Source organism: Rousettus aegyptiacus, unplaced genomic scaffold (assembly GCF_014176215.1).
Source record: "Rousettus aegyptiacus isolate mRouAeg1 unplaced genomic scaffold, mRouAeg1.p scaffold_m13_p_10, whole genome shotgun sequence".
NCBI classification, from domain to species: Eukaryota; Metazoa; Chordata; class Mammalia; order Chiroptera; family Pteropodidae; genus Rousettus; species Rousettus aegyptiacus.
The window spans coordinates 87,779,844-87,805,098 of NW_023416285.1; the positions used below are offsets into that span (position 1 = coordinate 87,779,844).

At 34.2% G+C, this 25,255-nt stretch overlaps 1 protein-coding gene and 1 long non-coding RNA gene across 2 annotated transcripts in view; one reads left to right on the forward strand and one right to left on the reverse strand.

Moving 5' to 3' along the window:
• Window positions 1-25,255, reverse strand: part of MALRD1 (MAM and LDL receptor class A domain containing 1) — a 481,557-nt gene that overhangs the window by 61,738 nt on the left and 394,564 nt on the right. The window contains 4 exon segments of the mRNA XM_036226667.1: window positions 12,028-12,156; window positions 20,354-20,419; window positions 21,259-21,351; window positions 24,829-24,912. Coding sequence (XP_036082560.1) covers window positions 12,028-12,156; window positions 20,354-20,419; window positions 21,259-21,351; window positions 24,829-24,912 — 372 coding nt within the window.
• LOC107499770 lies at window positions 404-9,631 on the forward strand. The gene is made up of 3 exons (XR_001594349.2): window positions 404-536; window positions 4,624-4,655; window positions 8,069-9,631. It is a non-coding gene; the product is annotated as an uncharacterized LOC107499770 (long non-coding RNA).

The window sequence follows — 25,255 nt, forward strand, 5'->3', positions numbered from 1 at the left end:
TCTGTCCTTTTTTTCTTTTCATTTAAAACAGAAAGTTTTTATATTATTTCCACATCTAACCTCTTTTGCTGTGTAATACCATGAATACGGTTATTTCTGGGTTGTGCAGAAAGGAGAAAGGAGGAAACTAGATAAGTTCAAGAAATGAAATGAAAGGAACATTTTGACCACAGGGTAACAGTGACCCGCAGAGATACTAATTAGAAGTAGATACTATTGGATACTACATTTTCCAAAATAGTCTAGGGCTATGAGACTCCATAAAATATTTGACACAGAATATAGTAGGGTAGAAAGGAATATTAATAAAATGTTCAGTGTTCAATTTCGATTGAATTTTTTGAAAGACCTTGTAGACGTGTATTTATTTAAAAATAAAACATACTTTCTTTTCTTCCTTGTTCTTTATAGGATGGGAGACACTCTTGGAAATTGTGATGAGCCTTCAGAGAATAGCTTAAAACACAAGGAAGCAGTAACCCCCAGTGGACGTCATTTCAATGGGGAGTCACAAAGGATGTGTTGGGGGAAGGGAGGTGACTTGAACTAATTTCAATTTAACTTGTCCAGCTTTGCTGTGGAAATAATCTCCATCTCTGCTATCACCACTCCTGAAAAAAATCCCATATATTCAGATATATGTGACACAGAGACATAAAGCCATACATTGACTCTTGAGAACAATGGCAACTCTGAGGCTTAGTCACTGGTGACTCGAACTACTTCCTGCCTTGTTGAGCTAAAAATATTCGAATGATCTGTATTCTGAAAATAATACTACGGTTAGCTTCTGGTCAGAGGCACATACATTACAAATATGATCAGAAAAACTACTAATGTTCAATTGTTTTCCATTGACACTCTTATTTAATTCCCTCTGCCAGTAAAATAATTTGTATGTTATTTCTCACAACAATTTTATGGCGGAAGAGTAAAGATGTACACTGAATTTCCCATGCTCTAAGGGATGGAACACAAAGATTTAAGTGACTCTGTAAGGGACACTGTGGAGGGTCAAACTGATTTTGAAGTGTTATTTTCTGTGCGTGTGTGTGTGTGTGTGTGTGTGTGTGTGTGTGTGTGTGTGTTTCTCAACATGTATTGTGAGAACTGGGAAAAAGTTTCTTTAAAGAGTATGGGAACCAAAAGTAAAAAAGTAAAAAAGGGTTTGGGAACCTCCATGTCTGACGGACAGAGTTATTTTATAGGACACTTGTGGGATCAAAGAAATATGCCTGTTGAACTTGATCTCCTTCATTTCAGCCATTTTCTTAATCAAGACCTCTTAGAGATGACTATATACTGAGTGTTCTAGAGATGAGCACATGAGTTTTGTTCCTTTGTGTATACAGTTTAACCCTACATGGTGGTGCAATGGATGCTTCTTCTGAAATACAAGCACAGTATCAAGACTAAAATCTTCTCTTTGCTATAGCATAATTTTTTTGAAGGAGAAAATGTTGCACGTTTTATATAATCTACACCTATCTCTATATTTGAACTTCTGGACTATTCCTTCCTTACATTTCCTAACTTTTACTTTCTGTTTAGTTGTATGTCTTATGGAGCTCTGAGCTTGCTCTTCTTCCCTTCCTTCCTCCCTCCCTCCCTCCCTCCTTTCCTCCCTTCCTCCCTTTCTCCCTTCCTTCCTCGCAAATAAAGCAAAATTTAAAAATTTAGTTTTCATGAGGCTTCAGTTAAAAAGTAACAAACAAACAAACAAACAAAAAATACCCCCAAAACCTAGCCTTCCTCTACTCTGGTTACTCACATGACCAAAAGGAAGTTAAACTGTTTGCTGACATGCCTCTTATGGTTTGAATCTGGGCTTCCTTCACTAGGAGTATTGCCAAACACCCAGCTTCCACAGACAATTTTTTGTGGGAGGTGACCTCACTGGAATCTGAGAGCAAAGGCTAAAACAAATGCCATAATAATTGCAAACAAACCCTAGTTCTGGTGAAGGATTGCTTGGTTCACATTCTTAGAGTAGCTGGAAATATGCTTTCTGGATAGTTTAATAGAATAGTAGGTCTCTTCTCTTGAAAACAACATTCAGGTTCCTCCTTATAATACCACCATTTTCCAAGTAATTAAAAAGGCTTAGTCTTTCATTCTTTCTTCTTTATCATTCTTCTCTCATATTTATTAAATTCTAAAATCTCTTTTCTGAAATTAATTTTCTGCTACTCCCTTAATTCGGTATTACTTTCTTTTAGGCTAACGGTGTGCCCATAACTTTTATGATTAATATCAGTTTTCCTGAGCAATTTCTCTACTTTCGCCTCCACTTCTATTTGTTTTGTCCTGTGCCTTTAAAACACTTGACATGTTTTCATAATCCATGGAGAGGAACCAGTAAGGAAGAAAAAAAGTATCTTTTGGCATGTGACCTTATTCTCTGCCTTTGTTTAAACACTTAACCTTATTATATTCTTGGAACTCCTTTCGTTGATCTATTAGGACTAAACTTTTGCCTTCTCTCCAGAATTCTTTGATCTGTTAAGTGATGAAAAGTGTTCTGGAGATGGGTGATGGTGATATTTGCACAACAATGTGAATGTACTTAATATTGCTTAACTCTACATTTAAATATTGTTAAAATGGTAATTTCTTTGTTATGTATACCACGTCTATCTTCTGAAATGAAAAAGAAATTTAGCACATATAACTACCCTCTGAACTCTCTTTATACTTTTCAATGTTATTCCTTTCCAGGTTTTAAAAGTCTGACTTTTAAAAACAAATTTAAACATGAGTATTATTTTTTGAGTTAATAGTGAATTTGTAGAGGCGGGTACCAATTTCTTCAATCACCGTTGTTCTGTGCATCCTTACTTTTTCTTTATGTAAACTTTTCTTTCTGCTCTATAATTACAAAGAAACGATTTCCTTTATTGAAAAGTCAATGGGTAGTAAATATTCTTAATCTCTGTATGGCTGATGATGTCTTTGTTTCACCTTCATGCCTTATTTTGAATAGTTTCCATTACGTTTTCTCAACATTTTCCCTCTGTCGTCATCATCTAATATCTATAGTCCTGAGAGAATTCCATGGTCAGTTTAATTGCTAAAATTTCATAAGTACTTTGTATTTTTCTAAATGTTTTTAAAATTTCTCTCTCCCCTGATATCCTGCAATTTCTCTATGTTACATTAAGGTGTGGATTTTAGTTTTCTGTTTTGTTTTGTGCACATTTGTGTAGTACTTTATGCGCTAAATTTGAAGTCATGATTTTATTCAAATCAAAAATAGTCTCAGCCTTGTTATTCTTTTAATACTACTTCTTAAATATTTTATTTTCCTATGTGTCCAGAAGTCATCGTGGCATAGATTGAAGCTCATCAATCTAACTTTCATCTATTACAAGTATTCTTTCATATTTTAAAATCTTTTTGACATTTTGTGTTATATTCTGGGTCAGTTTCTTAAAAAATCTTCCAATTTATTAATTCATGCTTCAACTATGTTCAACTTAGAACTGGATTTGATTTTAAATTTCCATGACTAGTTTTCAGTTCAATTTTCTTGAATCAGAGTCATGGAAATTTAAAATAAAATCCAATTCTTTAACATGCCTATTTTGAACTTATATTGCTTTTTTTCCCTTTTTATTTCACCAGGAATTTATTTTCCAATTGTTGATTTTCCTTGCTGCCTCTCTTATCATTAGATTTTCTTATTGCCTTAGAACTTTATTTTGTGAGCTCATATTGAATTGGAGTTCTCATAATTCTTCCCTGTTTAGTGGTTTTAGGTTACTTTTCTTAGGTTGTCCTTCATTCTCCAGTCAAGTTTCTTATTGTTTTAAAGCTCCTGTAGTTCTGTAATAATAGAGTTGTCAAATATATATGTTTTACTCCCATAGGTGGCTTGGTCCAGGTAACAGTTGCAAGGCATCTGTGGTCCTTCCTTAACAGGCATTCAGCTTTATAAAAGGTGCACATAAAAGCCACAATTGCTATTTTTTTTAATCCTAATTTCATATGAGTGCAGAATCGCACTTGCATACCTCATTTCATGCATTCTTCCATCAAACTGGAAAGATTTCTGGTACTGAACCCTCTATAGGCATCAAATGTCCAGCCAATTTTGCCCTTTTATAGTCCTTTTATTTGGCTCTAACCAAATAAGTCTCTGGAATCCAACTCTTCTTACTAAATTTGTATAGCTTACTTACTTTTCATAGCATATTATACTTTTTAACTGTACTGTCATATTTGAGGACCCTGGTTGAGTTCATCCCGCTCAATCTGCAGAAGAGTTCTAGGGGAGAGATTTCTGGGCACCTTGGCTATATCCATTCTCTCCTTCTTCCTTACTAAAAAAAAAAAAAAAAAAAGACAAAGAAAAAAAAAAAAACTCCTGAAAAATGCCCAGCTGAAAAACTATTAAACCTGAACATCGCACAAGCATGGCTTTTGGAATGTACTAAAAATTAAATCCATTTGTCTTCCTTGGTCTTTTAATCTGCTCATGACTTTCCTGATTACTTTAGGTAGACCAGTAAGGTGATAGTCACTTTAAGTGACAAAAGTCAGTCTCATTTTGGTGATCTGAATGCTCAATCTTATGTAATAACCAAAACCCCAAACTTAAAGTTGTGTTTCTTTCCTTTCCAGCTTGAGGGAGGCTGACAATCATTTGAGAACAGGTGAGTTGGGACTTTTCTTCTCCCCTCAGCTCCTCCTCTCCCAATTGCTTCTGATCCAGCTGGTATTGGAGTCTGGGGAAGACAAGGGGAAAGCTGATAAAGAACATTCTTCTTTGAGCTGTGTTTCCTGTTCTCTGGGCCTAGCAAGTGTTTAAAGAATCTGTGGACTTTTCGAAAGGCTGTTACACAATCCTTTTACTCAACTTCTAGCAAAACCGTCTTAGTGAAAACTCTTACAAACCACCAGAATGTCGTTACTAATACGAGTAGAACAGGATTTATATCTTTCTGATGTCCCTCTAAGGGCTGGCATGCACTCGTTTTCCAATGCTCCAGCTACTGTTTCACTCTGTCCTGCATTGCAGGCCAACAGCTGTCATCAACCACCTCTAGATATCTTGTGTACCTGATGAACACCAGTCCTATCAGCTTTGTGACTATGGGAAACATCCATGCTTTCTGAGAGGCCTCTTTGAAGCCATTCCCACTGTGCTTTTCCTTGAGGGATGGGGTGGGACTCAGCATGGCCAGGAAACCTTTGTAAAGTCACTCCCTCAAAATTCTCCTCTCGACATTTTTCAATACCCTCAGCGTTACACAAGGTATCTAAAAATCATAGTCTCTTATAACTTGATAATCTTATTGATCCGTACCCTCAATCTAGACTTCCACTGAATATCTCATCATAGTACATTTCTCAGGAAAAAGAGATAGATGTGAAAATCGTTAGGTGGCGCTTCTGGTTAAGTCCCTGTTCCCTTTTTGTCCTTCCTTTGAGTTGTCTGGAAAGGGGTTGTGATGGGGCATCAGACCCAGAATGTGTCAGAGAATTAGAGATTTGGTTTTGGCATCTTGAACAAGCGAAATGATGCTAGTAATCATTTATCTCTAGAATTTTTATTATGAGATAAATAATTTTCCTTGGGTTTTTAAGTCACTGTAGCAAGATCTCTATTGCTTAAAGATGGTGTCTATTGCTTGAAGCCGGATGGGCTTTCTAAATGAATACACACACGCACACACATACACACAGTGACAGATGTTAGGAGATTTACCAAGTTTACTCTGCTGCCAGAGACTACATCCTGCGCCATATTCTGTGCCGTGGGAGAAAGACCTCTACAGAGAGCATGCTTCTCTGTTTCCTTTTTGGCTTTCTGTTGGGGTTAGCCAATGGGATCTGGATTAGGAGGTTGGGAAGAGAGACAATTTGGACATGCCGCGTCTGTTTCTTCCAGTTTCTCTACCAGCAGTTGCTGCCTCCTTCCCCGGCTACCACTCCAGCTGCGAGTCCCTCCCCACGGTCTGGCTCTCACTGGAACCTGGTTGTCCACAGTGTACTCCTTGTCTCTTGTCAGTTTAGGCTTTCTGCTGATCCTAGTATCTCGGAGCCCCCACGTCCCTTATTGTTCCTTTAATCTCGTTTATACTGTCATGAAAGTAATCTCGAAAGTTTTGTTATTTTAGCCATCTGGGATGAATTCATTATCTTTTCTGTGGGGTCCCTGACTATATTGCTATTTGATTAAGTGTAGTGAAGGTAGATCTTCTAATGCCAAGCCCAGACATCTTTCCCTTGAATCTCGCAATATTTCATATACTTATTATTCAATGAATTTTTAAGTTTCATATATTATGATGTTTTGCCACAAAAACAAAGAAATATAGGTAAAATATTTGTCGATATGGATATGTATTTGTTCACCAGGGTGCTTATTATAGTGGACAATATATCGTCCACTATATATTGACAAAGAAAGTCTGTATTATATGCCATTTATCAGTATATATCATTTTATGTATGTAACTTATATTTCCTCAACATCATAAAATCCATAATCAACAGGAAAAGACAATGCATTATAACTGACATCTCCATCCAGAAAATTCTTATAATATCATTATCAATTCCAACAAAATGGAAAATAATATATATATAAAACCTTATTTCCTATATTGAAATCTTTATTCAAGCTAAAAACATTCTAACATTCTAACAGAAAAGTGTTTTTCAGTTTTTATCTACAAAGTGAAAAATATAATTATTAGAAGATATTATTATTCCAAAATTAGAATTCTTTCTATGTATTCAGAAAGCATGCTGCTTTAGACTTTAACGTTGTTAGACAATGGTGACAATAAAATGCAGATTTGCTGTGAAGCAATTTTATGTGTTTCTATTCTGGAGCCCCAAGCAATAAATTAAAAAGGCATGCATTTTTCTTTATTCGAATACCAAAACGTATGTTCTTTCCTTTTATCCCTTTTCTTGCTGCTCCTTTGTCATTCGTCCCAATGCATCCGTGTGGTCACTCATTGTCCACACACAGGGGATGAAAATGCAAGTAGAAGCTCTATCAACACTATCATCCTAATTTACAGAAAATTGTTTTTCCACAAGTGTGTTATATTTTCCATTTTTCACATGCGACTATCACAATTCTTTATTTTTCAATTCATAGGAAACAGAAGGATAGTACGGAGCCATAGCTTACAGCTTATATGAAATCTAGCCACTGATCATGAATAGTCATAGTTTAACCTTAAACTTGGAGATATAAACAATTTCCATTACCTCTTTCTTCCTCCTTCTGAAAATAAGGAAAAACAAACTAAGTCTCCTCAGGAAGAACACAAAGGGATGGCCTACATCTCAGAGTTACAGATGGACGGCAGATTAAGGCAATGGCAAACATAAACTAGGGCTTTCAGAGGCTAAGAAAAATCTCACAGGGGTTTCAAAATTGAAATGCATTGAACTACTTAGATCTGTCAATAGTTCAGTAGTAAGAGGGATAAGTTCAAAAAGTTCTACCTCATTTGCTAGATTTTGCTTCTGTAAGGCAGAGATCAGCCACCTAGCAACAGCACAAAAGATTCTACTGTGACATAGTTAAACTCATGCTGGCTGAGCAGGAAGAAAAGCTATGTAGGATCAAGGCAGAGCTGGATGGCCAGCAGCTCCATTGCCACTAGGGAGCCTGGTTTGGGAAATTGTGAGATTCGGTCTGAGGAATGACTTTTCGGCAGCATTCTTCGAAGCTCAGGTCTCTGAGTGCCTCCACTGGGCTGTCTCTCTCTCTCTCTCTCTCTCTCTCTCTCACACTCAATAGGGTGCACGGGACACAAAAACACACATCACACACAGCAAAGGAAGACAAGATGCTATTCCCAACCGACTGCTACTCTGTTAACGCTTGGCTGAGCACATGCTAGGAGCACTGATACAGTAGAAACTGTGCCGACGAAGAGGGAACATTTTCCTGTGTAGCTATTTTAGGATGGGTGAAGTAGCGGGCTTTTTCAAGTTCCCGATCCTTATAATATAGCCAACTACCTCTTGTTCTCTCTTTTAAAGCAAGTCCTTTGGCATTAGATACGGCCCCAGAAGTGACCCGCCACTTTTCTTCCAGGAGGAGAGAACTATCTACTTAACAGTCAGGTCATACCGGAGACTTTGGAAAATATCTGGATCACAAATCCCTGTCAGCAATGACCAGTGAACGGAATCTGGGCCATGTCCTTTCTCGGAGAATGCCCTCCCTGGATGAGTCAACAGGTCATTCAAGAGGCACTTACATCGAATTGTCAAAGCAATGCTGTTTTCAGCTCTGAAAGCTACGGCTGGCGTGGAACGTTGAAAAACAGTTTAACAGTTAAGTGTACAAATGTATCATGTGGCTTTCTTTCTGGGAAACCGACAGAGAAGGCAATTTAGGTATTACTGTGCTTTTTTTTCTTTTCGTAACTCTTTTGGCACATGCGATGGGAGGAGAACCCAGTTTTGGGGGGTGAGAGAGGCTATTTGCTCCATGTTCAGTTGCATTCCTGGTCTGTCTGCCTTGTCTGGCTCCGCACGAGGCAGGAAGTGTGTACTGCTTTGCGACACCAGAGGAAGAAAACCGAGGGACAGGCACATTCATTTTGGAGACACTGTTAAAAGCAGCCAGTTGGCTCTGTCTTTTACTGTAAGAGATGCTACTGTTTTGTAAAACATTGTAACTGTTTTTAAGATCTCTCTTTAAAAAATGCACTTCTAAGTTATAGAAGCAGTGCATGATAAGATAAACATGCAGACACTAAAATATGAAATTGCCTCTTCCCCCGAAGCCAGAATCTTCCCGGATGGGCCACTTAAGAACCCTGACCTAACACTCTGAGGTGCTTCCTGCCGGAATGTTCTTTATTTTCACACGCGCGCATTCACACGCTTTCTCCCCTGCCCATGTGCATGTCGCTGTGGAATTTATACATTTCACCTACCAATACAGACACTTGTCTTTGTCAGGATTCATATTTTCCATGTAAAACGTTGCATAATATTTCATTGCACTATTTTTAACTTTTGTTTTCAAAACTGTACTACATAATACTACAAAATCAACACATTTATCCATTTATTTCTTGTTAATATGTTAGTAGGCTAGATTCCTAAGATTGAGGTTGCTGAGTTAAGGAGTGTGAATCTTAAAATCTTGAATGAACATTGTTACTTTGTCTTTCCTAGAAATTTCTTTTCCTAATATATTTAGCTTCCTAAATATACAGATTATTCCCATAACTTATGTATAAAAGGGCCAGTGTTTCTACATTTTTATAAATAGTGTTTATTACTAAAGTTTTCTTGGTCACTTTGATAGATAAAACTGGAATTTTGAAGGTTTACTTTGCACTTAATTATTAATAAGGGTTGAATTCTTTTCTGATGTGTTGATCATTTATTTTCCTTCTGTGAATAATTTTTATTATCTAGTGCATCATTCTTATTGCTTTGAGGGGAACACTATATATATTATAGCTAGTCCTTGTCTGTATGATATCCTATATATCTTTCTTATGGCCTGTTATCAAAATTTTTTTGTTTATGGTATCTTTCACCATGCTGCAGTTTTAATTCGGTTTATGAACAATCCATGTGGGTAAAATTTTCACATCTGTTTATCTTTTCTTTTGTGGCTGCTAATAAACATAAATGGCTTCCATACTTCAAGATTTAAAAATATTTCCTCATTCTATATTTTTTCTAAGAATTTTTATAATTTTTCTTTCTGTTTACACCTTTAATAAATCTAGAATTCCTTTTGGACATTTATAATAATTTATATTTTAAATAAATGGCTAACCAATTGTCTTAATAGCAGTTATTACAAAGTCCAACCCATCCATTTTTGTCAACTTGAAACACTACCCATTTCATACTAATTTCACATAAGTGCATTAACTTATTTGTAGACTACTCAATTCCAATACTCTATTTGTCTCTTTCTGTCCCAGCTCCATAATATTTATGATCATGACATTATAGTAAGCTTTAATACCAGGTACGATAAATACCAATCCTTAATTTTGACTATAAATATGATATTTATTTTCCCAGGTGAACATTAAAATCTATGGGTCTATTTCAAAAACAAAAACCTAAAATGCTAAAAAAGTTCTTCGGTTAATTGTCATTTGTGCACTATTGAATTTTGCTCCTTCTAGAAAGTAAGTTCGTCCATTATTTTCCTGACAATTTAATCAGGTCTTTAAGTATCCTCACCTTCATTTGAACTTTTTAGTTTTCTTTCTGTGGGCCTTAACTGTTTACTGTTATGTGTAGGTCTATGTATATGTGTTTATAAATGTGTGTACATACATGTATATATGTATATGTGTATATATACACACTAATTGCTGCTGTTTCAGAATATCACTGTTTTCCAATTATCTTCTTCAGTTATTGTTCCTACTGGTAAAAAGGAAATTAATCTAGTTTTGCACATTTATCTCGTATCTATTTACCTCGCGGAATCCTTTTTTATCATTCTAAGAGTATCAGTCACAGTTAATTTGCTTGCATTTCCTAGATGGTGAATATCTGCAATAATATGCGTTTCTTCTTTTTCAGTATATTTTGACTTTTACTTTCTCACTTGTTCCTTTGGCTAAAATATCTTGAGCAAATAGAATAATCTCAGTGCTAGCAGAACTTTCTTTTTCTTATTCCTGGCTCTCAGGGAAAATGCTTTCAGTTTTTTAAATAAATATACACATTTCCATTTTTGGGGAGGGAGGAACTACATCTTCGATTTTTAAAATTTCTACTATGTCATCCAATTTGTTCAACTTTAATACCTTTATCTTGGGCCATTTTTGGTAATCTATATTTTCTCATAAAATAGTCCTCTCCGTGTGTGTGCTTCGAAAAAAATACACCTGCATGGTGTCTCAAGCTTACGACACAAAAGATATCTAAATGCCCTACATTTTGATTTGACTTTTTGAAACTTTGACATGGTTTTCACTTATGAAACATTCAAATGTTATTATGAATATATTTGTTAGTCTTAGCAGTTGAATGCCATGTTTGAAAAATAACAGAGGCCATGATCTTAAATTTTGATGATTTGTTCTGTATTCCACCTAGTAAAGAACTATTGTTGGTTGCTATGGAGATGATTTCCATAATGTTAAAAAAAGAAACCGCCAAACAGATTACTACGCTTCCCACTTAGATGTAACATTTAAAAAAGTGTTCTTACGTAAATGAAACAATTATGAATTATACATTTTGGCAATACAGAAGCCCTTTTTAATTCATAGCCCCATTACGGCAGAGAAAGTTATTTCTTAGTGAATGCTCATTTCTCTCCTCCCCCTCAGAAAAAGGTTAGGTAATTTATTCAAAACCATGGAGTCAATAAGTGGGGAATGATGTTCATGCCCCAAGCCAAGTTTACCTATTTTTGGAGTCATATCCCTGTCTTGTTTTGTATACTATATGCAGATATGACTCATTTGCAGATGGGTTCAGGGAAAGTTCTAGAGAGGAGGTTCTACATAAGTTGGGACATAAAAGATGAATCTGGAGTGTTTCAGACAGTCAAGGCAGGGAAGTGTAAAATGGGCAAAAGGAACACCATGAACACTCATAGGAATAAAAGCACACAGTTGTGTTAAGAGCAGTAAATAGCCAAGTGCAAATAAAGTTTACCTCCTGAGTTCTTTCAGGCATTTTATTCAAATCCGTACTCACAGAATCGTGCAATCAGGGAAGCATAAACTACCTAATTAAATCTCCCAAGAAGCAACAGACCATAACGGTTGATAACCTCAGAGTGTAGACCCTGGCCAAAAGACTTGGGTTTGAATCTTTCTTGCTCTTTGTCTCTGGGAAAATCATTTAATTTCACCACGTCTCATCTCAACACCTGTCAAATTAGATACACGATCATCTGCCCTATAGGTTTATGTAAAGGTCAAAGGCATGTCAAACACTTAAAAGGTGCCTGACATATAATTATTGGTAATAGCACACTCTTCAGATTTTTGAGATTGGAGTCAAATAAAAAAGAAAATGGTATAGAAGAATTCCAGTGACTATAACTACTTTTCTTCCTTTTTCCTCAGCCTGGCCCGGGCAACGCCTTTCCTACGTCTGCCCAAGGGACATTCCTTAGCTGTTGCGCTTTCCAGCTGTGCTCCATGTGGACATTCCACAGTGTATTCAACCACTGTCCTGCACATGGGCATTTAGGTTATTTCAAAAATTCTGAAATTACAAAAATGCTACAGTGAATAATCTTGGAACATGAATTCTTACAGTGCTGGAGTTGTACCAGCGGAATATATTCTAGAAGTAGAATCGTTGGGTCAAAAAGTAAATAAATACGTAGTTTTGTTAAATACTGTCAAATTCACCTTCATAGGAATGACAGCAATTTGCATTTCCATTAGCAAGAAGCTGCCTATTTCTTCACATCCTTGCCAACAGAATTTGCTGCTTGTTGGAGAGATGTGGGAGATGGCATCTTAGTATGCTTTTTACTTGCCTTTCTCTTATGACTAAAGTTGAATTTGTTCATATGTTTAAGCATCATTTTATATATTTTCAAATTATTTCCTATTATTTAATATAATGCTTGGGCTTTTCCCATATTTTAAAATAGTTCTTTAACTCTTAGGGTTATTGGAATTTTTTCTGAGATACATTATATAAGCATTTTCTCTCAGATTACCATTTGTCTTTTGATGTTGGTTATGATATTTTTACTTTTTTGTGCCAGGCAAAAGATTCTTTTAACCAAAAGTTTACGTAGCCAAATTTATCAGTATTGTCTTTGATTGCATTTGGACTTGAGTCATTCCAAGCAGCTTTCTTTCTTTCTTGCTTCTTTCTTTCTTTCTTTTTTTTTTACTTCCAGATTATAGAGAAATTCACCATGTATTTCTCTAGTATGTGTATGATTTCACTTTGAATTTGGATCCAGCTAAGTTGATCTATATGTGTACATGGTGTGAGGTATGGTTCTAATTTTCTTTTTTCCCCAAGAGCTAAGTGGTTGTCCCAACACTTTTTTTAAAAAGCCCATTCTTGGTCAGTGATGTGAAATGCTATCTTTATCATTTACTCTATTTTCATATGCACTTCGATATATTTCTAGACTTTCTATTCTATTCCACTAGTCTGAACTATCCATATTGTCTATTGAAGTGCCTGCGTTAAATTATTTTATTAATAAGGGCTTTATTTTATTTATATTAGGAGGGCTGCCCAGCCTCTCATAGTTTCTCTTATTCAGTGTCTAGCTAGGTCCATGATTGTTTTTCCATATGAACATTAATATCAAATTGTTTACTCCCACAAAAAGTTTGTGGGTATTTTCATTGTGTTGTGTTTACAGATTAACTTAAAGAGAACAGAGATCCTTATTACGCTGAATTGGCTATCCAAAAAAGGAAATGCCTTTCTACTTCAAATGTTTTGGGATTGTTTTTTATTATCCTAGGGCTTTTATTTTATTAAATTTATCTCCAAATATTTAATCTTTCGTTTTTATTGTAAATAAGATTTGCTTTTCTATTTTTTTCTCTAGTTTTGTTTGTGTATACAGACCATTAATTTCTGAAAGCTAATTTATAACCTCCAATCTTACTTAATTGTTCTTAATTTTTGAATTTTTATAATTAATTCTCTAGGGGTTTCCAGGTATATATCATGATAATTTAACTTTTCTAATTTTTATGCATTGTTTTGGTCAAATTGCATTCCATACTATCTCCCATATGATACAATATTACATGCCAGAGAAGACAATGGTCATATGTTCTGTCTTCCTAATCTAAATGGAACTAACTACCTTTATAATTCCCTATTAAGTAAGATGCTGAATTTAAAAATAAAGAACTTATATTTTATCATATTAAGGAAATACCAGTTGGATACCAATTCATACTTTCTTTATGTATTACATTTTTTAAATAATAAGGAATGGATATTGATTTTTGTGAAAAAATTTATTACAACTCTGGAACAATCACAATGTGTTTTTTGTTTGTTTGTTTGTTTTTGTTTTTGTTTTTGTTTTGCTTTGAGAAGTCTAAACTTAGACTAACCTCTTGTCCTTGTTATTTGGTCTTTGTCCCTAGAGACCATGAGGGTATTTTAAAGTCTAATATTTTTACTAGGACATGTCTTAGAATTGCTGCTTTTTGTGTCCAGTTTCCCCGGTAACTGTGGACCCTTTCAATTGAGTATATTCAGGTCTTCTTTCATTTCTCAAAAATTTTTCTTGGTTTATAGTTTAAAATATTAATTTTCTTCCAGCATTCTGTTTTCTTCTTTAAGGACTCCAATTATATGCTTGTTCTTTATCTTCCGCTTTAACTACTTTCTCTTTAATGCTTTTTACTTCTTCTCATTTTCATTCCCTTGGTTATTTTCTCAACTTTGTTCAAAATTCCTAAATAAATTTAATTGGACTCTATTTTCCTTTGGGAGAATTATAATTTAGTCTTTCTTTTTTGCTCCAGTTCTTTCCTGGGTTCAAACGATTCTTATTTGATTCTGACTGTTCTGTTGTCCGTTGTATTTAACCTTTGGATTTCACAATTAAGTTCTGCTAAATTCTTTTTCTGATAATAGTTAATCGAGTTTGGAGTCAGGGTTTTGGAGTAATTTTTTGCTTCCTCTTTTTCTTTGGGGGGGGGAGTGGAGAGAAGTAGAGCGTTTACAAGCTAAATTTTATTTTAAACAGTGGCTTTGTATAAATGTAAATTGCATTTATCTCTTCATTTCAAATCTAGCACTGGGAATTTGAGGAAGTTTACAAGATTCCTAGTTTAAGAGCACCCTCTTCTGTCATTGTAGCAAAGTAAAGTTTCTTTAATGATGGTATATACGTTTTATTTTAATTTTTGTTAGCTATTCTGTCCTAATTTAATTTCTATTTAATATAATGAAAACATCTTACACTCACTCAATATGCTTCTTGCTGCCTACATAGAAAGTGTCCAACGGTTCCTTTGTAATGGATAGTTTGGGTTATGATGGGTCATTTGCTCATCTCAATACATTAAGAATATATTTCAAAGTACTGATACTTTTCCTTGAAATTTCAGGACTTTCCATTTGTATTCATTCATTAATTCATGAATTCTTCATTTAGTATATTATTCAAATAGCTTTTACAATGTCATGTGTGTATTAATTAGGTACTAGTCCTAAAGGGTTTGGAAAACATGACCTTTACTTTTAGAATAATGGTCTTCAAAATTTTTGTCCACATACTCCCAAAAGAGTTTTTGAAAAACGTGTAGTCTCTTTAATATTACTTAAGTCAAAATTTAAAAAAATTTCCTCTTAACATTAACCAGTTGCAAAGGATATGTTCTCTGAGGTACTGCAAATTAAACTCTTATACTATGCTATTAAATGTAGACATTAAAACGTATATACCATGGTGAGTGGACATACAACATCTTGCAACAAAGAATACATAAAGCAGTTTGTCTTTAGCCATTAGAAATATTATTTCTTTTCCTACTTAAACTGATATTTTAATTTCTATTTCCAAGAAATGACTTTTCATTTCCTTGGTTATTTCCCCAAATTTGTTCAAAATTCCTAAATAAATTTAATTAGACTCTATTTTCCCTTGGGAAAATTATAATTTAGTCTTTCTTTTTTGCTCCATTTCTTTCCTGGGTTCAAACAATTTTATTTGATTCTGTCTTATTTGCTTTAATACTTTAAAGTCTTGGATTATGTTTTTAAACTTTTCTGCAACAAAACAAGAATAATTTATTTAAAAATTTTTAATGGTCATAATTGTCCAAGAGTTATCTTTACAAACAAAACTAGTAAACACTGGGCAAAACAAATTTCGATAGTCACAAAGAATAAAATTTTATCGAAAATGTATTTCTTAATAGGATACAATCATAAAACTTTTTCATAAAATTGTGTATGTTTTAAAAAATAAAACTGATACTTGTAAAATAACAAGATGAGGGAATCAACAGAGAAACCCAGAAAGGAGAATGAAGTACTCTCTCTGTTTGGTCTGGGAAGGGCCTCCCAGAGAAAATGTCATTTATATCGAATCTAAAGGATTAAAAGACATCCATTGGGCAAACAAGGTACAAACAAACAAACAAACAAACAAACTCACTCTAGGCAGAGGGAACAGTGCGTGCAAAGCTTGGAGAAGGAGAACAAGGCCTATCTAGGCAACAAGTCTTTTTGGACATGTTAAATTTGTGATGCCTGTTAGATATTGACATGAAATCAGGATAAAATCTGGGGTCTTGTTGGGAATTGAATTTAAGAATGTGGAATTTAGTGGATAGGTGTAGGCTGCGGATAAGTTGTATACAAAGTCTACAAACCAACCCAGACTTAGATGAGATTCTATGGTAAGTAAGAGTAAGAAGACAAGAGAATTTTGAGCACGGAGGACTAGAGCACTTCAATATTTGGGCATCAGGAGGAAGAGGAGGAAACAGTAAAGAGTGAAAAGGGTGGCTAGTGATACCCCAGAAACCAGGTAAAAAGAAAAAATGATCCCCCCTCAAATACTGCCACCTCGAGAAATGAGAAATGACCTTTATTGCCTTTTTAATTGCAGGTTAAAGTGCCTTTCTAACTGTAGAAATGGTATTTAAAATTTCCAAGAGGTGTTTTATTTTTTCTTTTGTTATCACTCTGTTTTTGATTTCTTATTTTATTAGACTGCAATTAGGTAAATTGACTGAGCAGGTATGTCTTTAATTTTACTAGGTTTTGCTTTTTAGTCAAATGCTTGATTACATTATTAATGTGTTCCATCGATATAAGGAAGTAACATATTCTTTGTTTTAAACAAATTGATGTAAGGTGCAAAGTGATGTGAATATATATATATTACTACATATATACATGTAAATATATATATATGCATATGCACATATAATTTTTATCTTTGTTTTGTGTCTTTTTAAATTAAATACTCTTAGATTATCTAGGAAATTCTGTTTTGTCACTGTGCTGTTTGATACATTGAGATGTTTGCTTGTTGTAACTTTTAGAAAATATCATTTTAATTTAACAATGTGGCTTTTAAAAATGTGTTTATAACTATAATTTTGTGGGATTTTAATATTAATAATATTAATAAGGTCACTACTCTTTTATTTTCATTTGCCAAATCTTTTGGTTCTTATTTTTTGTTTCAGTTCTTCTAAATATATGTCTTGTTTAAAATTAAACAAACATGAAATACATATGTATTATTTATATCATATAAATATATATAATATCTATATAATTATGTGTATATAATTATATATGTATTTTAATTTGATACTACTTCCTATTTCTCTCTTTTAATCCTGATGACTTGATTTTCTTTTCTTTCTTATAACCTCTTTGCTGCCTTCCATTTTAATTTGGAATTTATATTAAATAACTCAGTCTATTAATATGTCAAAATAATATAATAATTAAGCCTCCTAGGTGAGGGGCGATTTTCTTCTTTTGGTTCAAACTCTGCTTCTTCAGCCCTCAAAAATGTCAAGGTCTTGGTGTTTCTCAAGCTATGGAAAACCACGGTTCACCTAGATTGGATACTCTTGTGGATAACTGTAAACGGCCAGGAAACCAAATGACCGATTTGTAAATCTCTCTTCTCCGGGATTATAGCTAAAACCTGAAAGTCCTTTCTCAAGCCGCCTTAGATCTCAAGAGGAAATCGAGAGGCATTGGTGACAGGCGTCCTTGGGATTCCAGGAAAATCTTGGATTTATAACAGTCTGGATGAAAAGCGGGCACTGCTCTGCAGTCCTTACTTCTTTTGGTGACAAAGACAATGAAAATAAGACGGTAGGGCCTGACATAAAGCCAACGCCTTTCCGTGGCGCCTTATAGTTACTCTAAAACTCTGTATTCTAAAGCTGTCTTCATTTATCTTAACCTGAAATCCAAAAGCGAATACCTGCATGTGACAAATGAACTGAACACTGAATTTACTTGGAAAGGAATCTGACACTAAGCCCAATTAGAAATAATTTACATAATTACTTGGCATTTCAGTAAGACATACTATGCTTAAAATAAGAAATTGTATAAGCTCAAGTCAAGGGTGGATACACAAGATTATTGTGAAAGCAAATATTGAGGATTTAATGGGGTTAATTAAGTGATGACAAACCATTTATTAAATGGTGTATTCAACGCAGCATAAAAAAAGGATAAAATAATACTGATGGCTAGTATTCCTCTAATATCTTGTACATGTCAGACGTCGTGCAGAGTGCCTTACATATGTTAACCCCTTAAAATCTCACAATTACCCTATGAGGTAGGTAGTGTTATTGTGTTCATTTTACCAAAGAAGAAGCTAAAACACAGGCAGATCAAAAACTTCTCCCAAACTACGCAGCCAGCAAGTGGTGGGTCTGGAATCATACATACTGACGTAGGAGAACAGCATGATATTGCATAAAGAGAGAAAAAGAAAACCAAGGTACAAAGTGTACGCGTAAAGCATAATTCACACTTTCGTAAGAAACAGAGTACATACGTATGTGCATACGTGTTTGTAAAAGGAGAAACCACCTCTAAGCAAATACAGACCACACTGCTAAAGAGTGAGATTTGAAAGTTGGGATTTCTGCTCTTTTTCTGTTACACCACTGTATGTTTTTTAAAGAATTACTTCAATAAACATGTATTAATTGCAGTTCACAAATTTAAATGCCATGTTATAATGTAACATTTTTTTCAAAAGTCATTTTTTCACATCTATGTTGTAGATAGGCCTAATTCCAAACATTTGTTTAGATTGATAATAACATAGTTATTAAGCTATTTAACACATATTTATTATCAGAATTAATATACTAAAATGTTTGATGGACTTTCCAGTTAATGAATTCCTTTCTACAATTTCCTTGCTGTAGACGATCCCCCTCTCAGTCCTCCCCCAACATCTTCTACCCATATTAGCATTTTCTTATTTGAGTGAAACAAGTTTCAGACGTCACCATCTGGATATTGACTTTTTGAGTTTTTAAGTACGTAAGGATGTTGCCAAGAATGCAAACGTCTTTGCTTGGTCAGCTGAGACTCGCTACAGTCTGGGAGCTTCCTTGTCTTTTAGGGTTAGAGAGGACAAAAATTCAAACCTCCTTACTGTAAACACTTGGCACTAAATAATATGATTCACTCAGCTGACGCTCAATATCCATTATTTATGACATCATTCTCAGTTTCTTTCAGGAGGTTTTAGAAAATAATATTAGGCATCCTATCTTTCCATCAAATATTAGTTCATGACAAATTAATTTCCATGGAAACAGACACAGGGAAATGTATAATTTTATTGAGATGTTTGAAATAAATCAGATTATAAATTTGAGAGATGAAACACTTTGAGAAACCTGTTAATAATTCAGTTTCAAAAATGTTGAAACAATGTCTAAATATGTCTCATCACAAAATGTTTTTTCCTGTTTTAATTCATAGGGATTTTTGCTTTTTGGGGAGGATAAACATTTCCTAAAATACGAATGTTGATCAGAGGACTACAGGATTTAGGCAACCATTAATCTATATTTTCTGTATACTTCTGTATTTTGTTATGACTTGAGTATCAATCTGTCATCAGTTCTCTAATGAGCAAATAACATGTCCATTGGTCTGCTAGATTAAAAAGTCAGACACAAATATAATAGAATATGCATCATTTCCTTTGAAATTAATGAAACTGTTTTGTACAACTCCCTAAAAGGTGAGAGAAAAAAATCAAGTGGTCTTTGATATGCAATGTAATCACATTTGATATGCAAAGAAATCACAAGCCTGTTTTTGTTTACTGTTGCTTTAAAAATATTTCAAATATGTGAAGGTATTCATTATCTGAACCTTTATCTTAACTTCAGCTAGTCATAAACATCCACTACAGAAACCAGATATCAGTTTTATTTATGAATTAATTTTATCCTTTGTTGTTAGAAAAGAGAAATATGGAATTTGAAATAAAAAGGGAGAAAGGAAACAGACACCAAGTTTACCTAAAATAGGATGATATCCCTATAAGAACCTTTTATAACCTGATGTAAATATTGAAAACAAGGATTATGATTATTATTAAAACTATATATTCCACTGAAAATAAAATAATATTGAATGTCAACTCTAATTGAAAAATAAAAATGAAAAGTTATATATTCCATATAATATAAAATATTGAAAGAAAAAGTCATGATACATAATCGATATTTTTCTAAGATGCGCTCACATCTTCCTTTCTGTCATTCAGACAGATGAATGTAAATAGTTCCATTATCCACTATTTTTACCTTAATAACCACATATTCACTGGTGTTCTATTATATCAGCCTCAAATTTAGCCAACTGCAATAAACGTTGGAAAAAAATAGACAATATTCCTTACCGACACACAGGACTGTTTTCTCCACTGTACAAATTCCACCATTTCCGTAGTAAGCTATTGGCCACTCTAAAAAGAAGATCCACAGAAAACCACAGTTAATTATATGACTAGGAAGAAGCAGGACATAGTACCGATAGTCACTGCATGTAATCTAATTGCTGAGAGTAAATTGCTTCCTAGTTGCTAAAAACATAAGAATTCTCCTAGGTTACTTTCCTGTAACCCCCAAATTTGTTTACTGGCCCTGCTGCCTTGGTGGTGTTCACTGTCTTCACGTGCCTGAGTGGTTGACCACAAGTGAAGACCACCCCCCCCCAACCCCCGCCCCTTGCCCCAGTTTAAGAAATATGATTTGCATTTCCAGGAGTACATTTCCTGCCTGGCCTATCCTTTACTTAAGACAAGGACCAGGGACTGAAGATAAAAACAACAAGCTACACTCAGGTTGGCTCAGATGAATGCAACAGATGTGAAATTTCCTTTATAAATAAGTAATTTGCTGGTTTGATTAAAAATAGCCCACCAATACGATAAAGCATAAACAGATACAAACCTTGTTAGAGAAACTGTTTTATGGTTATTTTTGGTCTGAAGTACGATTTCTAGTGTAAATAAGAGTTTTGTTTTAGTAAAACAAACAAACAAACAGTAGAGTGATGCTGCATACTCTTTTCTGGCGTCCATAATAATTCCTTTGACTGCAGCAAGTAAAACACAGACTAGCTTTACATCAGAATGATTCCGTGGGAATCTGGACATGGACTTTCTTGCACTGGATAATGGAACACAGTGAAAAGAACATTAGCCCTGGCCAGGCAAGGAGTGAGTCCTGCTGTTTCAGAGGACAGAAACCCTAGGTGGGACCTAGGGATCTCTAGAGTTGATACTAGAATTAACACACATACCCAGTCTCTTTAGTCACACCGATGTCTCGCTGCTTTGTCATCCTCTCGCGTTGTTTTTTATGATCCTGTGTCTGGAGGCCAATACGCTCACAACTGAGGGTGTAGCAATATCATTCTGGAAAGAATTCCAGTTTGATCCCACTCTGGTGTATCACTTTAGAAAAGCAGAAACATGTATGAGCTGGACAAGTGATGAATGTAAAAACAAAAATAACTTTGAAGCTTAACTGTCAATAATTTGCAGTTAGGTACCTATCTTCATTGTTGTTGTCATTTCTCTCAATGTATGTAGAGACCAGGGAAGTGACAGCTATTATGTGGTGGACTGTTGAGAAGATTTACGATGATGTGAGTCTTGGTTTCCCTTCGTGATACCAGCTCAGCTAAGGAGTTGTGTGACTTCAGGCTAGGTACATTAAATATAAGGTTCTTCATGTTTAAAGTGTGGATTATATCACCTTCCTTATAGGGCTGCTGGGAAGGTAATTCAAATTTAGTTGCCTAACATGTCTATATTAGTGAACTGTATGCATAGATTATTAAATGATTGTCCTCGTCCATCTCCCTATATTCAGGGGTTCTATGAGTTTTCCATGAACCCTAATTTCTGTCACCATTTCACTCTCCAACTTGTCCTCTTCCTTTTCTTCTCCCCCTTCTTTCACTATGATCACCCTTACTGCGACCATTTACCAAAGCCCTGCTCTGCGTCACGGACCATCCTAAGACTTTTACAGCATTCCTTCATTTAATCCTCATACTGTTATGTGGTATATCCTATATTATTCTTTTTTTTTTTTTTTAATGGAGGAAGAAACAGGTTAATAACATAATGCTCAAATTAATACCAAGGAAGCAGCAGATATTAAACCAAATTCTGGTCCTCTAACTCCAAAGTCTGTTAACCTAAAAATGTCAAATTCTGAACTCTTCAGTTCAGAATTTCTATAACCCCTTGCAGTTCTTGATATGATGAGATCATGAACACCTTTGCGGGGTGTGATATTCATGCACTGTCATGGATGAAATATACACATAGACAATACATATAGAGTAGTATCAGGAGCTGCATGGATTCTAAGAGTCCACCAGGAAGACGGTGGCAAACCAAGTTTCTGTGGGCAGAACATTCTCTCTTTCTCTTGAAATCCCAGCACAGGGACCTCAGGAAACATTAACTGTGAAAGAGAAACCTGAAATAGCTCCATGCACTTGCATAAGAAGTTCTGCGTTCTGTTTTAGTTTTCACAAATTTCAGAAATGTTATTAAGCTACATTATTCTTCTTATACATATATTAAGTTATATTCATAATACATCATCCTATAATTTTACATTTAGTACCTTTTCCTAATTCTCCTTTAAATTGGTGATTGTTATAATAGCACCTTAATCTAACCTTTATTAATCTCTACTACTGCAAATGACTGGAAAAAGACTTTCGACTTAAACTAAGCCAGACAAATTCTGTTCAACAATTTTCTGTTGCATAAGCAGCCCAACAAGTCTTTCTAATGAAACTTGGTAAGAGACAGGACTCGTTGAAGTATACTTAACCTGTAATGCCCACACTGTGTCTGGGCTTGATGGTCTTGTTAATGACGTCAGCCTCGAGGTGAGGGGAGACCAGATGCTCACCATCTGTTGTGTGACCACTGGGAGAATTATTGGATGCTCATAAAGGATTGGGCTCATAAAAGTCTATGAAATGCTGACCTTAAAGGAATATGATGTTTGGAAATAAAGAGGAAGGTATAATGTGTATTGAGACATCTTAGCGTGGATTAGCTTTACAAGAATTCTTAAAAACAGAAGCATTGACTTCATTATATTTGATTGACAAACTAAAAAGCATATAAATATAAAGAACACTTTATATAATACGGATTTTATTTCTGAAAACAGTTTTGCTAGTTCTTTATTTTACTCTACCTCAAAAGATGTAGCAATATGACCTATACTTTGCAAATGAACTGTAAGTGAATTGGTAACTAAAATACATGGGTCAACAAAAATGTGTCCTATATTATTATCCACAGGTTGTCTATCACTCAGTATGAATGACAGGTCTTTTCTTCTTCTGACCATATTTTTAAAAATAGAACAAGTCAAAGCAGGCAGTAAACGATAACATGTTGTGATATGTGTTCTTATTTAGGAATATCTTGCCTTTATGTTAATAAACTTGGGAAGTGGACCTAAATGCTATATCTTAATATATTCGAAGAATGGAACTATCTCATTAATATTTTTCTTACTCTTAGAAAAGAGAATAAGAATACTTCCTTTTGGGTACCTAAACTGAGGTGTATGCATGCCTAGTAGAGAAATAATGTCAAAGAGAATTCATCTTTGCCTATTTTATGGGACCAGATTTGCTCATTTCTTGATTTCTTTTTTGTATTTATAAAATTCAGTGCTATGTGAGTATTCATTTTCAGCAGCATAAAAAAATAAGATTTTTCATACTATGATTTGATTATAATTATCATGCTTTTGACTTTACCTCACAATGTGGCTCACTCTTGAAAGACACAAAGAATATAGCTTTACCTAGTTTTGATATCAAATATCTGCAATTTATTTAGAATATATGTTTGAATATACCTTTATCACCAATTTATATTATCTTTTAGTTATGACATTTATATTGCTCCTATCTATTATTTTATATATCTCCTACACGAAATAAAAATTCAGTTACTCAGGAGAGATGTTAACAATGAACTATTATAAATTAGAGAATTTAAAGCAGTTTTAATAAAAGTGCAATCACAAATATACATTAGGAGCTTTTATAAATGTTTCAGGGTCAGAAGAAATAAAAATGTTTAAGTCAGTCTAAAGTTTAATAAACTGACTTTTAAACATGACTAGACTGCAAATAAGTTCTTCTGAAAAAGTAGAAGAAAATTACAAATTTTAAAGCAATAATATGTTAGATTGTGCAGGGTTTCTTTATTATAGAAACCAAGCAATCTTCAGAGAGATTATTAAATACTAATAATCTCAAATTTTATTATAGTAAATTAAAATTAAGTGTTTGATTTTTCTTTATTTTGCAAACATTGTTTACCTAGAATAAGCATAAGTTCATTATATATTTTGTAAAATTTAAATGTTAATATTCTCCCTGCCCCCAAACCAATGACAGAAATCAATAGTTCCATGCTCATTATTATTTAGTATTTCAAATTTTTCTTCTGTTTTATTTTTTAAATTTTGTATTAAAAAATTAATTGGAGTTGACAGCCAATATTACTTTAAATTAGTTTCAGGTGTATGGCATAGAGGTCAGACATTTATATAATTTACAAAATGATCCCCCCAATTAATCAAGTGTCCACTTGGCACTGTACATAGTTATTACAATATTATTGACTATATTCACCTCCCCATGACTATTTTGTAGCTACCAATTTGTATATTTTAACCCCTTCAACTTTTCCACCCAGAATTTCAAGTTTTATTATTATTATTATTATCTGCAGGTTAAGTTACTGCCTTATAATGTAAAGAATTTTTAATGGATGTGGAGTACCTGAGCAGCTGGACTCATCCAGCTGAAGACCACGCAGGCAGGAAATCATCAAAGCATCTGCGAACAGGGATACAGCTGTTAGAGGAGATGCACATCAAAGCCCTGTTAGAACAGCTGTCATGAGTTGAAAAAAAAAGAACAATAACCATCTTCTTTGAAATGAATTTCATATAATGAAAAAATAAGAGGGTTGATTGTATTACTCCTCATTTATCTAGTCCTATATTTAAATTATACATTAGACTTGGTGTTGAAGAAATTTTACATTTAATAAATTGAAGATTTCTTCAAAAAAGTTTGTTGATAGACTCATTTCCCAGCTGTGCATTATGTATGTATAAAATACACTGTACGCACTGTATAGTTGGAATTGATTTTAGACTAGGAGTCAACTTTTACTTTAAGGTAGATCTCTATGCTTATGTGGCCTCTCTAATGTCCCTGATACTGTGTGCAA